We start from the raw sequence: 14955 nt of genomic DNA on the forward strand, positions 1-14955 counted from the left end.
CAATTGTTATCTTGTCATTTTTCATGTGGCAAGCTGGTAGAAGTATTAGAGCATTGGTGGTAGGGGATATCTTGTATTTCTTAGGGTTCTTTATGTTGTGCGTTCAACTTCTGCAGAAGTGATCTTTGCCTCTCAGCCTTCCGGTATCAACTGACTCTCCACAAAATTGCTGCCCTTGTGTCTAAATTGGAAATAATTACTATTTAACCCAGATTAGTCCTGACTGGACAGACCTATCATCAAAGACATTCAAAAGGTAAATGTACCTATTTCTTTATTACCCACAAGGGGCCAAACTTAGAGGGGACAAACAAGGACAGACATAGGTATTAAGTCGATTACATCGACCCCAGTACGTAACTGGTACTTAATTTATCGACCCTGAGAGGATGAAAGGCAAAGTGGACCTCGGCGGAATTTGAACTCACAACGTAACGACAGACGAAATACCGCTAAGCATTTCACCCGGCATGCTAACGATTCTGCCAGCTCGCCGAAGGTAAATGTACCATCTTTTTGTTTATTCCTAACTGAGCAGATTTATGATCAAAGTTATTCCAAGCATGACTGTCCTGTCTTTCGGGCAGTCATAGGGAGTAAGGTAGTCAGAAGTAATTAGGGGCTTAGCGGCTGCAAACCCAGTTTTTCAGGATGTTCAAAGTGTATTCATTGCCTGCCAAAAATTTTAGCATGTACCCTTGCACCCGCTATTCTCAAGCCTATGATGAAGGTAGTTAGTAGAGAACAGTGAGTGGTGGAGGGACTCAGTGATATGAATGAGAGATGGATGATAGTAGGAAATGGCTCAGGAGTAAGGGAGTTTTTTCTTTTACTTGTTTCAGTCATTTGACTGCGGCCATGCTGGAGCCCCACCTTTAGTCGAGCAAATCGACCCCAGGACTTATTCTTTGTAAGCCTAGTACTTATTCTATCGGTCTCTTTAGCTGAACCGCTAAGTTACGGGGACGTAAACACAGCAGCATTGGTTGTCAAGCGATGTTGGGGGTATAAGCACAAACACAGAAACATATACACACACATACATATATATACATATATATGACAGGCTTCTTTCAGTTTCCGTCTACCAAATCCACTCACAAGGCTTTGGTCGGCCCGAGGCTATAGTAGAAGACACTTGCCCAAGGTGCCACGCAGTGGGACTGAACCCAGAACCATGTGGTTGGTAAGAAAGCTACTTACCACACAGCCACTCCTATGCCTGAAATCAGATTGAAGACTTGTAGTGCAGAAAGAGTGTTGATACAGTATGAAGTAAATGGTTCTACTTTTGTTAATTACAACAACAGAATAGTGCAATTAGTAACCGCTTGCCCCTGTATAAATTCCTATTACTTAATATAATTTGTACTTACCCCTGTAGGTATATCCGTTTCTTTATTACCCACAAGGGGCTAAACATAGAGGGGACAAACAAGGACAGACAAACGGATTAAGTCAATTACATCGACCCCAGTGCGTAACTGGTACTTAATTTATCGACCCCGAAAGGATGAAAGGCAGAGTGGACCTCGGCGGAATTTGAGCTCAGAACGTAACCACAGACGAAATACGGCTACGCATTTTGCCCGGCATGCTAACGTTTCTTCCAACTCGCCGCCCTGTAGGTATATCATCATCATCATCATCATCATCATCATCATCATTTAACAGCTGTTGTCTATGCTGGCATGGAATGGATGGTTTGATCAGAACTGGCAAGCTAGAGAGCTGCACCAGACTCCAGTCTGATTTCATATGATTTCTATGGCTGGATGCTCTTTCTGATGCCAACCACTTTACAGAGTGTGCTGGGTGCTTTTCAACGTGGCACAGTATAGGTGCTTTTTACATGGCTCTGCACAGGCACTTTTGTATAATGCCACCACGAGTACTTTACACCACCAGAAGGATCAGTCTTAACACTTCTGCTGTGGAGTACAGGTCTTCTTGAGTAGGGCCAAGTACCAGGTATGTTGGTCCTTTGCCATCTTGCCTGAAAGATTCAGCCTCCTGAGGTTGTTCTTCAGTTCTTCATCCATATATACACATACTAGCAGTATCGCCCGGCATTGCTCGGGTTTGTAAGGGAAATAACTGTACAAGCATTTTTAGAGAGTTACTTCCCTATATAAAACCGAGCGAAAAATGGATTAAAAATGGGGAAAAATGATGGTAAATTTTTTTTTAAATCGTAGACTCATCGTAGACGTGTGCTAATACCCAGAAGGGCTCGATATGAATCACGACTATAAGATACCCGCTTTTGGTTAAACTGCACTGCAAAATGTGGGAGTAGTTAGGAATCTAAATCGGAGTAGACAGACACACACGCAACTACAGTTTTATATATAAAGATATGATCAAGACATATTTGTAGACAACTTAGTTGTGATGCATAAATATTGAAAATATAATCCCTTTCTTTGCCGAGTGTAGTTTTGATCTGTGGAGCTCTAGCAGGTCCCAACCCACTTCCACTTTACCACTCTGTTCAATGAGTAATTAAGCAAATATATAATGACTTGTTTCTTTTATTACCATCCATCATATCTTTTATCTTTTACTTGTTTCAGTCATTAGACTGTGGCCATGCTGGAGTGCTACCTTGAAGGGCTTTAGTTGAATAAATCGATCCCTGGATTTATTCTTAAAGCCCGCTACTTATTCTATCAGTCTCTTTTTACCAAACCATTAGGTTACGGGGTTTAAACACATCAACCCTCGTTGACAAGCCATGATGAGGGACAAACATAGACATAAACACACACACACACACACACACACACACATTTATACAAAGGGCTTCATCCAGTTTCCATCTATCAAATACACTCACAAGGATCTGATTGGTCTGAGAGTATAGTTGAAGACATTTGCCCAAGGTGCCACGTAGTGGGACTGAACTTAGAATCCATGTGGTTGGGAAGCAAGTTTCTTACCAAACAGTCACGCCTGTGCCTGTTGTTTATCTATTTTATTTTCTTGTTTATTTCTATGCATTGGATTATTTCAAATGTATGAAAGAGAGTAACTGCTCATACACAATTACTGAAAGGAAACTCATCACTCTGCTGGTTCTGCAAGAGTCATATCTGACAAACTATGTGCATAGTTTGCAAATTTTTCTGGGTTTCTCTTCACTTTCCATTTTCAGATAAGCCAGAAGCAAACCAAATCTATGAATGTTTCCCTAGTACAACGTAGCAAGTGAGTTTTCTAGTATATATACTATTCTAGTATATATTACTAAGGCGGCGAGCTGGTAGAAACGTTAGCACGCCGGGCGAAATTCGTAGCCGTATTTCGTCTGTCGTTATGTTCCGAGTTCAAATTCCGCCGAGGTCGACTTTGCCTTTCATCCTTTAGGGGTCGATAAATTAAGTACCAGTTACGCACTGGGGTCGATGTAGCCGACTTAATCCCTTTGTCTGTCCTTGTTTGTCCCCTCTGTGTTTAGCCCCTTGTGGGTAGTAAAGAAATATATATATTGGTTGTCCATTTGTGAGTTTTCTAGTATATATCGGTTGTCCATTTTTGTCCGTCAATGACACACAGTCTGTGTTGTCAGTGATGAAAGTGACTGTAGCAAGTGAGTTTTCTCATATATTTTGGATGTCCATTAGTGTCCGTCAATGACACACAGTCTGTGTTGTCAGTGCAAGTTGATTGCTATTAAAAGTCGCATCTTGAAAGTTTACCTCATGGTAATTACAGTCTATGGGTCTTTTCTATTTGTTTCTATCTCTATTTTTGTACTGTTTTTCATTATGAGAAGAGCATCATCCCTGTACAGACCTCCCATTATCTGTGGAAATTCGGATTTGATCTGGAATAATAGGTAGATTCCAACAATATCCATTACCTGAGCTGAGTTACTTGATCCCATTGTTATATCAAAGGAATTAGCCCTATCTGATCCCGTCCATTGCTTGTTATTGTAACTAATAACAGTTTGACAAGCTGTCTGCCCTAGATAAACTAGAGTTTTTCATTGTGAATATAAGAGCTTTATTTTGTACTATAGGATTAATCATGGAATAGTAGCTATCTAATTGTATAAATTTGGATTTTTTTAGTTTTCTCTGCTTTCATAAACCATCCTATAACAACCTGAGTGCCAGAACACAACGAAAGTTCAATCTTAGTTTTTAGTTTGGGCATTATTCTCTCTATGATCTTTTTACTTATACTTCCAGTATCTGATTTAGACGGGCATATTGATTTCATCTTAAGGTCACTGTCAAAATTATTTTTGTGATCCTTTAGGTTTACCATAAGTTTTTTTGGGGGTACATAGTTCAGTTCTAACATCTATCCCTAGATTTTTTGCTATTTCTAATCCTTGTTTGTTTATGTTATATATGATAACAATTTGATGACATAAATGCTTTTATATCTAATAGAAACTGATGTTGACTCGATATTTAATAGTTGTCAGTTACAGTGCATTTTCTTCTTTTCAGGTACTTTAAAAATGTTTTACTTGTTACTTCTCCAGTACTTGGTACTGTTAGCAGAGACTGGTGCTACTGGTATGTACTATTGTTTTTCTTCTTTAATTTAATTCTAAAAATGTTTTTTTTAATTTACACTAACATGTCTCATGTCCATTTAGTCCTAAAGATGTTTTAATCCAGAATGTTCTTGAATCTACACTGACATCTCTCATATCTAATGCTATTTTCAAATTCTAATACCTGCTTATGATCTTAAAATCAGTCATGATTCAATGGAGGATTTTTTTTGTGTGTGCATGGGGAAGGGGTAAACAAAGAAACATACTACTACTACTACTACTACTACTACTACTACTACTACTACTACTACTACTACTGCTGCTGCTGCTGCTGCTGCTGCTACATATCTTTGCAGGACATAGTTTTGCTCTGCAGACCTCTGGGTTATGGGTCCTGCATGCTTTCCACTGTGTCACCCTGCTCAAATATTAAGCAAATATATAATGACATTTTTTTTTTATCATCTTTTCTGAGTTACATTGCTTCTATACATCATCAACTGCTACTTGTAGTAGTAGAAGTAGTGGTAGTAGCAGTAGTAGTAAGTAGTAGCAGTAGTAGTAGCAGGGCTACTGCAGTCATTGGTATTACTAGTTCTTCTTTTTGATGTGTTTTCTGTTCACTGTTTTGGATTTCTCTTATTCTTGATCCGTCTCTGCCTCTCTTTCCCTTCTCTTTAAATGTTCACTCTCTCTTCTTTTCTCCATACACACTTCCTCTCTCTCTCTCTCTCTCTCTCTCTCTCTCCCCCACCTCTTCTTTTCTACTCTTCTTTCCCTACCCTTTCTTCTTCAATGGTAACAGTATGCTGATAACAATTTCCTTAGTGAATACAATCATTTCTATTTTTCAAATGGTTTGTTCAAAGGTGACTGTACAACATCCATGACCTTTGAAGGATCTCTGAGATTGATAGTGGAGGTGGAGAGGTGGGGGAAGAGGTAAGGTAAGAAGAAACTACGACAGAAAGGTGGTGGCTACTAATCACTGCTTCAATCCAGTCAGATGGAAACCTGGGACCATTTTCTACCCACGAATAGAGATCCTTTTGCATCCACAGGGGTAATGCCTCACTGTACCTCATGCTAGACCTCAACTGGTGAACCTCTTCTATAAAGAGAAAGTAGATGGCTGCAAGCTGGCAGAATTGTTAGCATGCCGGGCGAAATGCTTAGCGGTATTTCGTCTGCTGCTACGTTCTGAGTTCAAATTCCGCCGAGGCCAACTCTGCCTTTCGTCCTTTCGGGGTCGATTAAATAAGTACCAGTTACACACTGGGGTCGATATAATTGACTTAATCCGTTTGTCTGTCCTTGTTTGTCCTCTCTGTGTTTAACCCCTTGTGGGTAGTAAAGAAATAGTTATTTTGTCTGCCGCTACATTCTGAGTTCAAATTCCGTTAAGGTTGACTTTGCCTTTCATCCTTTTGGGGTCGATTAAATAAGTACCAGTTACGTACTGGGGTTGATGTAATCAACTTAATCCGTTTGTCTGTCCTTGTTTGTCCTCTCTGTGTTTAACCCCTTGTGGGTAGTAAAGAAATAGTTATTTCGTCTGCCGCTACATTCTGAGTTCAAATTCCGTCGAGGCTGACTTTGCCTTTCATCCTTTTGGGGTCGATTAAATAAGTACCAGTTACACACTGGGGTCGATATAATTGACTTAATCCGTTTGTTTGTCCTTGTTTGTCCTCTCTGTGTTTAACCCCTTGTGGGTAGTAAAGAAATAGTTATTTCGTCTGCCGCTACATTCTGAGTTCAAATTCCGTCGAGGCTGACTTTGCCTTTCATCCTTTTGGGGTCGATTAAATAAGTACCAGTTACGTACTGGGGTTGATGTAATCAACTTAATCCGTTTGTCTGTCCTTGTTTGTCCTCTCTGTGTTTAGCCCCTTGTGGGTAGTAAAGAAATAGTTATTTCGTCTGCCGCTACATTCTGAGTTCAAATTCCGTCGAGGCTGACTTTGCCTTTCATCCTTTTGGGGTCGATTAAATAAGTACCAGTTACGTACTGGGGTTGATGTAATCGACTGAATCCCTTTGTCTGTCCTTGTTTGTCTCCTTTATGTTTCGCCCCTTGTGGGCAATAAAGAAATAAATATTAAGAGAAAGTACCAAAAGAAACTGCACTTCAAGTTATCAAGTTATACTCAGACAAGAGACTTGATCTAATTGCTTGCGACAAACTGGATTCTGTTAAAGCATTGAAGGGCCAAATAACAGCATTAAACCAGGTGACACACACACACACACAGACAGACAGACAGACAGACAGACAGACACACACACACACACACACATGAAGGGCTTCTTTCAATTTTTGTCTACCAAATCCACTCACAAGGATTTGGTTGGCCCGAGACTATAGTAGAAAACACTTGCCCAAGGTGCCACACAGTGAGACTGAACCTGGAACCATGTGGTTAAGAAGCGAGTTTCTTACCACACAGCCATGTTTGTTCCTGTCTATATTTTAATTTTTTTCTTTGCAGAATCTCCGTATGAAATATTCAGGAATGATGTTGAAAATATTGTCGTCACCATGAACTCTCCCCAAGAATACTGGCATGTAACATGGTAATTACAGACAAAAGAAAAAAAAGTCCAATTTTTATTGTCATTGTTGTTGTTGATGTTATTGTTGTGTGGAGGCACAATGGCCCAGTGGTTAGGGCAGCGGACTCGCGGTCATAAGATCGTGGTTTCGATTCCCTGACCGGGCGTTGTGAGTGTTTATTGAGCGAAAACACCTAAAGCTCCACGAGGCTCTGGCAGGGGATGGTGGTGATCCCTGCTGTACTCTTTCACCACAACTTTCTCTTACTCTTACTTCCTGTTTCTGTTGTACCTGTATTTCAAGGGGCCGGCCTTGTCACTCTCTGTGTCACGCCGAATATCCCCGAGAACTACGTTAAGGGTACACGTGTCTGTGGAATGCTCAGCCACTTACACGTTAATTTCACGAGCAGGCTGTTCCGTTGATTCGAATCAACCGGAACCCTCATCGTCGTAACCAACGGAGTGCTTCCATCCATTGTTGTGTGGCTCTTTTACTACCATATTCCTGCTGAAATACACTGCTTCTGTTACAGATAATTTTGGAAATAATGTAGAACTTAGCCATTTTTGTCATCATTAAGCTGCTATTTGAGACACAAATTAACATGAAATTTTGATGGAAGGGTTTAATGAACATTGGCAGGCTGGCATCAAAAGAGTTAATCTCTGGTTAATTCTGATCAAGCAAAATTATTGAAAATCTTCCAGCTGCAATCATTTTGTTTATTCTTCAGACATAATGTTATCAAGCATATCATTATCCTATGTTTATCTGCTGTCTTTTCTTTATAAGATGTTTGGATGTGATTTGACAGATATTTTGTCGTTATTTTTAGCAAGCCAAGCAATCAACACCAGTTTAGTCCTGATTTTAATAGATTTTAATTATTGAAAACTTTATTTATTGAAATTATTTTAATTATTGAAATTTTAATTATTTTATTTAATTATCTAATTATTTTATTTAATTATTTTAATTATTGAAATTTTAATTATTGAAATTATTTTAATTATTGAAAATTTTATTTATTGAAATTATTTTAATTATTGAAATTTTAATTATTTTATTTAATTATCTAATTTAATTATTTTGATTATTTCAATTATTGAAATTTTAATTATTGAAATTATCTTAATTATTGAAAATCTTCCATCTGCAAACATTTTGTTTATTTTTCAGACATAATGTTATCAAGCATATCATTATTCAATGTTTATCTGCCGTCTTTTCTTTATAAGATGTTTGGATGTGATTTGACAGATATTTTGTCGTTATTTTTAGCAAGCCAAGCAATCAACACCAGTTTAGTCCTGATTTTAATAGATTTTAATTATTGAAAACTTTATTTATTGAAATTATTTTAATTATTGAAATTTTAATTATTTTATTTAATTATCTAATTATTTTATTTAATTATTTTAATTATTGAAATTTTAATTATTGAAATTATTTTAATTATTGAAAATTTTATTTATTGAAATTATTTTAATTATTGAAATTTTAATTATTTTATTTAATTATCTAATTTAATTATTTTGATTATTTCAATTATTGAAATTTTAATTATTGAAATTATCTTAATTATTGAAAATCTTCCATCTGCAAACATTTTGTTTATTTTTCAGACATAATGTTATCAAGCATATCATTATTCAATGTTTATCTGCCGTCTTTTCTTTATAAGATGTTTGGATGTGATTTGACCGATATTTTTAGCAAGTCAAGCAACCAACACCAGTTTAGTCCTGATTTTAATAGATCGATGATCAAAGTAGTACCAGACATAACCACCTGTTTCTATTATTCAGACATTGTACAGGGGGGCACACGAAAAATATCCCACATTCTATAGCATAGTATAAACACAGCAATATATTCACCCATGAAAATGAACCTAGCCTTTTATTGGGTTATCCAGAATGTTCGTGCTGATTTATAGTAGCTTACCTTTCGACTTATTTTAGAACATGGCTGAGTCCATAAAATAGGATTTGAGGGCATGACAAAGACAAGGAAATTCCCATGATGTTAGCTTGTACACACCAAAGTTCAGCTTGCCCGGGATGCCAGCAACTCTGGGGCCGGCCCTGATGAAGTCTGTCGTATCTATATTATATGTGTATATATCTATGTGTGTGTCTCTTTGTGTTTGTCTCTACTGATTGATAACTGGTGTTGGTTTGTTTATGTCTCTATGACTTTGTGATTTGGCAAAAGAGCCAGATGGAATAGGTACTAGGCTTCACAAAAAATTAAGCACTGGGAGTTGACTTGTTTGATTGAAACTTTTCAAGGTGCTGCCCCAGCATGGCCAGAATCTGATGATTGAAACGAGTAAAAGATAAAGAACAAAGGATATACATTTGTGTGTGTGTACATATTTCATCTCAATCGAAGGAGAGGGGCTTTCTCCGTCCGGGTTGCGGATCCGTGGAATAAGCTGCCGGACGAGATAGTGAAGATGCCGACGACCGCTTGGTTCAAAGTCTCTCTTGACCAGAAATGGCCTGAACTCTTTGCATGAACACCCTCCCTGTACATAACTTCATGTCCCCCTACATGGCCTTGCTTTTTGCTTTTTGAGCCAAAAAATTAACTTAACTTAACTATATACTTTAATCTTTGTATTATCTTCTATAGACAGCTTGTTAACACTGGGTTTCTAGCAAATAATTATAATTTCTCTTGTTTTTCAGTAGTTCTTCTGTGTACAATAAGACATGGTCACTTAGTGAACCATTTTTTAAAAATGACTCTCATTATGAATTTGAAACCCATGGAAAAATGTATTTTTGCCTCAATTTAACATTCTCCAAAAATGAAATTCTGAATGAAATCAAATGCTACCATAAATATAATATACCGCGTAAGTATATTAATTGTGTTAATTAAACAAGTTAAAATTACCTTTCACATTTACTATTTACTCTTTTACTCTTTTACTTGTTTCAGTCATTTGACTGCGGCCATGCTGGAGCACCGCCTTTAATCGAGCAACTCAACCCCGGGACTTATTCTTTTTGTAAGCCCAGTACTTATTCTATCGGTCTCTTTTGCCGAACCGCTAAGTAACGGGGACATAAACACACCAGCATCGGTTGTCAAGCAATGCTAGGGGGACAAACACAGACACACAAACAAACACACATACATATATATATATATATATATACATATATACGACAGGCTTCTTTCAGTTTCCGTCTACCAAATCCACTCACAAGGCATTGGTCAGCCCGGGGCTATAGCAGAAGACACTTGCCCAAGATGCCACGTAGTGGGACTGAACCCGGAACCATGTGGTTGGTTAGCAAGCTACTTACCACACAGCCACTCCTGCGCCTTTTGATCATAAAAACAAATAATTTTTAAATAATAATTATAATAATGGTTTCAAATTTTAGCATAGGGTCAGCATGTTTGGGGAGGTGGGGGGGCGGGCAAGTCGAATATATCGACTCCAGTGTGCAAATGGTACTTATTTTATTGAAGGTGGTGAGCTGGCAGGAACGTTAGCATGCCGGGCGAAATGCGTAGCTGTATTTTGTCTGTCGTTACGTTATGAGTTCAAATTCCGCCGAGGTCGACTTTGCCTTTCATCCTTTCGGGGTCGATTAAATAAGTACCAGTTACGCACTGGGGTCGATATAGTCGACTTAATAACTATGCCTGTCCTTGTTTGTCCCCTCTGTGTTTAGCCCCTTGTGGGTAATAAAGAAATAGGTACTTATTTTATTAACTTTGAAAGGGCAAACAGCAAAGTCTACCTTGGTGAGGTTTGAACTCAGAATGTACAGACAGACTCAATGCCACTAATTAATGATAAATTAATGATAATTCTTTCCAATTTTGTTTAGTACAAGGCCAGTAATTTTAGGGAGAGGTAGGTGGGGGGTAATCAGTTATCAACTGTGAAAGGATGGAAAACAAAGTTGATCTACCTTGGCAGCATAAAAAGCAGAAAAAAAATACCACTAGCCATTTTTTCTGATGTGCTAATGAGTCTGCCAGCTCACATGTAGTAGTAGTAGTAGTAGTAGCAGTAGTAGTAGTAGTAATGATAATAATGATAATCCTTTCTACTATAGATAAAGGCCTGAAATTTTTTTGTAGTGGGGGACTAGGTGATCACATCGACCCCGGTGCATAACTGGTACTCAGTTTATCGACCCTGAAAAAATAAAAATAGCAGCCAAATCTCACTCTAAATGTGTATACAGCACAAGGAGAGAAGACAAAAAGGCAAAATAAAACTAGTGGAATTATCCTGTGATTTTTTACTAGTTTTATTTTACCTTTTTGTCTTCTCTCCTTGTGCTGTATACACATTTAAGGTGGTTTTAGAGTCAGATTTGGCTGCTATTTTCAGCATGGTGGTATCTCGTAGATACCCTAAATTATAATATATATACATACACACTCACACACACACACACGCGCACGCACACACACGTACACACACACACACGCACACACACACACGCACGCACGCACACACACACGCACACACACACACACGCACACACACGCACACACACACGCACACACACACACGCACACACACACACACACGCACACACACATGCGCGCACGCACGCACACACTCACATATTATCTATGTATGTATATCTATCTGTCTATATACATTAGTATCTGTCTTTTGTAGTTCGGCTTCGTCCTCTCTACGACTTCCAGATTTCATCTTCAGAAACAGCTGACCCTTATAAAGCATCACTAAAGCTGAAAGTAATCCCATCTTCTGTGGTAATAGCGAATGTGCATCGCACAGTGTACAGAGTTAGGTATCAGTCTGATAGGGAAACCGAATCACCGTGGAAGGTAAGTCAATTTTTATGAGTTGACATTTAAAAACTTTCATTTTGGCATGGCTGTGTGGTAAGAAGTTTGCGTTCCCAACCATATGATTTTAGGTTCAGTCCCCACTGTGTGACACCTTGAGTAAGTGTCTTCTATTATAGCTCTGGCAGAAATGTTAGCATGCTGGGCGAAATGCTTAGCGTCTGCCGTTACATTCTGGGTTCAAATTCCGCCGAGGTCGACTTTGCCTTTCATCCTTTTGGGGTCGATAAATTAAGTACCAGTTACGCACTGGGGGTCGATGTAATCGACTTAATCCCTTTGTCTGTCCTTCTTTGTCCCATCTGTGTTTGGCCCCTTGTGGGTAGTAAAGAAACATATTATAGCTCTGAGTCTTGTGATTGGATTTGGTTGATGGAAACTGAAAGGTGCCTATCATGTGTGTGTGGTATAATTATATTCAGAGGTGTAGCTAGGGTGGGGCAATCAGGACACATGCCCTGACTGCCACTTTGAGTGGGGTGCAATTTTGGCCAAGATCATTTTCTAATTAAGTCATTAAAAAAAAGTTTTGGTTTAGTGAGGGGTGCAATTTTGATGCTTGCCCTGGGTACTATTTACCCTAACTGTGCCCCTGACTATATGTATGTGTGTGTGTGTGTGTGTGTGTGTGTTTGTCTGTCTGTCTGTCCCCCACTCACTGTTTGATATCTGGTGTTGGTTTGTTTATGTCCCTGTAACCTAGTAGTTCAGCAAAAGAGACTGATAGAATAAATATCAGATTTAAAAAGAAAATATTCTGAGTGCAAATTCTGCCAAGGTCACTGTTTCCCTTCATCTTTTCAGGGTTGATAACGTAAGCACAGGGCTGATATAATTGACTTAATCTACCCCACTTGAACATGCTGGCCTTGTGCCATAATTCGAAATCAATAATTGGTCTCTTTTGCCGAACCGCTAAGTTACGGGGACGTAAACACACCAGCATCGGTTGTCACGCAATGTTGGTGGGACAACAACTAATATTGTTTTACTTCAATGCATAAGCATTTCTAGTTAGGTTCTTTTTAATGCTCCATGCATTAAATGTTACACTGAAGCAAGCAGAATTGCAAGCTTTCCTCTAACACACAGCAGATTGGTTTGAATGAAAACTTAAACCTAACCTTACACAAAATACGAATTTGCACTTCAAAAGCTTACTAAGACTGGATTAAAAACGAAGCCCTCCCTCACACACGTATGTGTGTACACACAAACACACACAAACACAAAACCTACCTAGGAGAAAACTGGTAAACACCTTCATTCACAAACATTTTTATAATCACAATTATCTATGTTTATATACATACGCAGGAGTGGCTGTGTGGTAAGTAGCTTGCTTACCAGCCACATGGTTCCGGGTTCAGTCACACTGCATGGCACCTTAGGCAAGTGTCTTCTACTATAGCCTCGGGCCAACCAAAGCCTTGTGAGTGGATTTGGTAGATGGAAACTGAAAGAAGCCCGTCGTATATATGTATATATGTATACGTTTGTGTGTCTGTGTTTGTCCCCCAACATTGCTTGACAACCGATGCTGCTGTGTTTACGTCCCCGTCACTTAGCGGTTCGGCAAAAGCGACCGATAGAATAAGTACTAGGCTTACAAAGAATAAGTCCTGGGGTCGATTTGCTCGACTAAAGGCGGTGCTGCAGCATGGCCGCAGTCAAATGACTGAAACAAGTAAAAGAGTAAAAGAGAGTAAAAAAGAGTATATATGTGCATGTGTGTGTGTGTGTGCGAAAAGAATTGCGTGTGTTTTGTGTGTATTGATATTTTAGAGATTCATAATAATATTAATCTGTTTTTTTTATATCAGGTAATATCAAGTACTGCAAAACACTTTGCTTTAGACGACTTAACACCATTCACTAACTACACTTTCATAGCAGATGCCAGGCCATCTTTGGAAAATGCCTTTTGGACTAAACCAATAGAAAAATATTGGAGAACAGAAACTGGTTTGTTTAATTTTTCGCTTTTACTATTTCATGGTGGACTGAAAGTGGTAAGCTGGCAGAGGCTTTCACCCAGGCGGCCCAGGTTCGATTCCTGGCATGGGAACACAATGTAATAAAGAAATTAGAATCATTAGCACAGCAATCAAAATGCTTTGTGGCATTTGTCTTTGTGGCGTCTATCTTTACATTCTGAGTTCAAATTCTACCAAGGTCAATTTTGCCTTTCATCCTTTTGGGGTCGATAAAATAAGTGCCAGCTGAATGCTGGGGTTAATGTAATCAACATAGTCCCTTCCTTGAAATTGCTGGCCTTGTACAAAAAATTGGTAAGCAGTATTTCATGGTAAAATAGTAGATTACTTCGTGCACATTAGATACATCTCTTTATGTTCTGAGTTCCAAATACTGTGGGAGTTGATATTGTCTTTCAGCCTTTTGGGGTCAATGAAAGACCGAAGCAGTCAAATACATGGATTGAGCTAATTCACTATATTACCTAATATATGTGAATATATACATAAAAAGCACCATCCGATTGTGGCCATTGCCAGCCTCACCCGGCCTCCGTGCCAGTGGCACATAAAAGGCACCATCCGGTCGTGGCCGTTTGCCAGCCTCGTCTGGCACCTGTGCCGGTGGCACGTAAAAAGCACCCACTACACTCATGGAGTGGTTGGCGTTAGGAAGGGCATCGAGCCGTAGAAACATTGCTAGATCAGACTGGGCCTGGTGCAGCCTTCTGGCTTCTCAGACCCCAGTTGAACCGTCCAACCCATGCTAGCATGGAAAGCGGACGCTAAACAATGATGATGATGATTATGATGATGATGTGACTGTTAACCCTCTCGATACCAACCCAGCTGAAACCGCCTCTGTAGTACAAATGTCTTGTTTTCATAGGTATTGAATTAAAATCTTCCACCAAACCTTAGTCACAGTTTATGTTCTTAACACTAGTTGAATGGTAACTAAGTTATTTTACTAAATTCTTTGTTATATTTAAAGTAATTGAAAGACACACAGAGCATCTCAAAATAAATTCGGTAATGAA

At 38.8% G+C, this 14955-nt stretch overlaps 1 protein-coding gene across 4 annotated transcripts in view; it reads left to right on the forward strand.

The window, feature by feature from the left end:
• The window catches only part of LOC115222071, a 47509-nt gene that overhangs the window by 5777 nt on the left and 26777 nt on the right, over nucleotides 1-14955 (forward strand). For 3 of the 4 annotated variants that reach the window (XM_036511469.1, XM_029792171.2, XM_036511471.1), the window contains exons 2-6: nucleotides 4467-4535; nucleotides 7012-7096; nucleotides 9776-9945; nucleotides 11746-11918; nucleotides 13763-13904. In XM_036511469.1, coding sequence (XP_036367362.1) covers nucleotides 4478-4535; nucleotides 7012-7096; nucleotides 9776-9945; nucleotides 11746-11918; nucleotides 13763-13904 — 628 coding nt within the window. In that variant the 5' untranslated portion in view covers nucleotides 4467-4477. The remainder of the gene's footprint in view (nucleotides 1-4466; nucleotides 4536-7011; nucleotides 7097-9775; nucleotides 9946-11745; nucleotides 11919-13762; nucleotides 13905-14955) is intronic. The other variant, XM_036511470.1, reaches the window with a different exon arrangement.

Source organism: Octopus sinensis, linkage group LG19, assembly GCF_006345805.1.
Source record: "Octopus sinensis linkage group LG19, ASM634580v1, whole genome shotgun sequence".
NCBI lineage: Eukaryota > Metazoa > Mollusca > Cephalopoda > Octopoda > Octopodidae > Octopus > Octopus sinensis.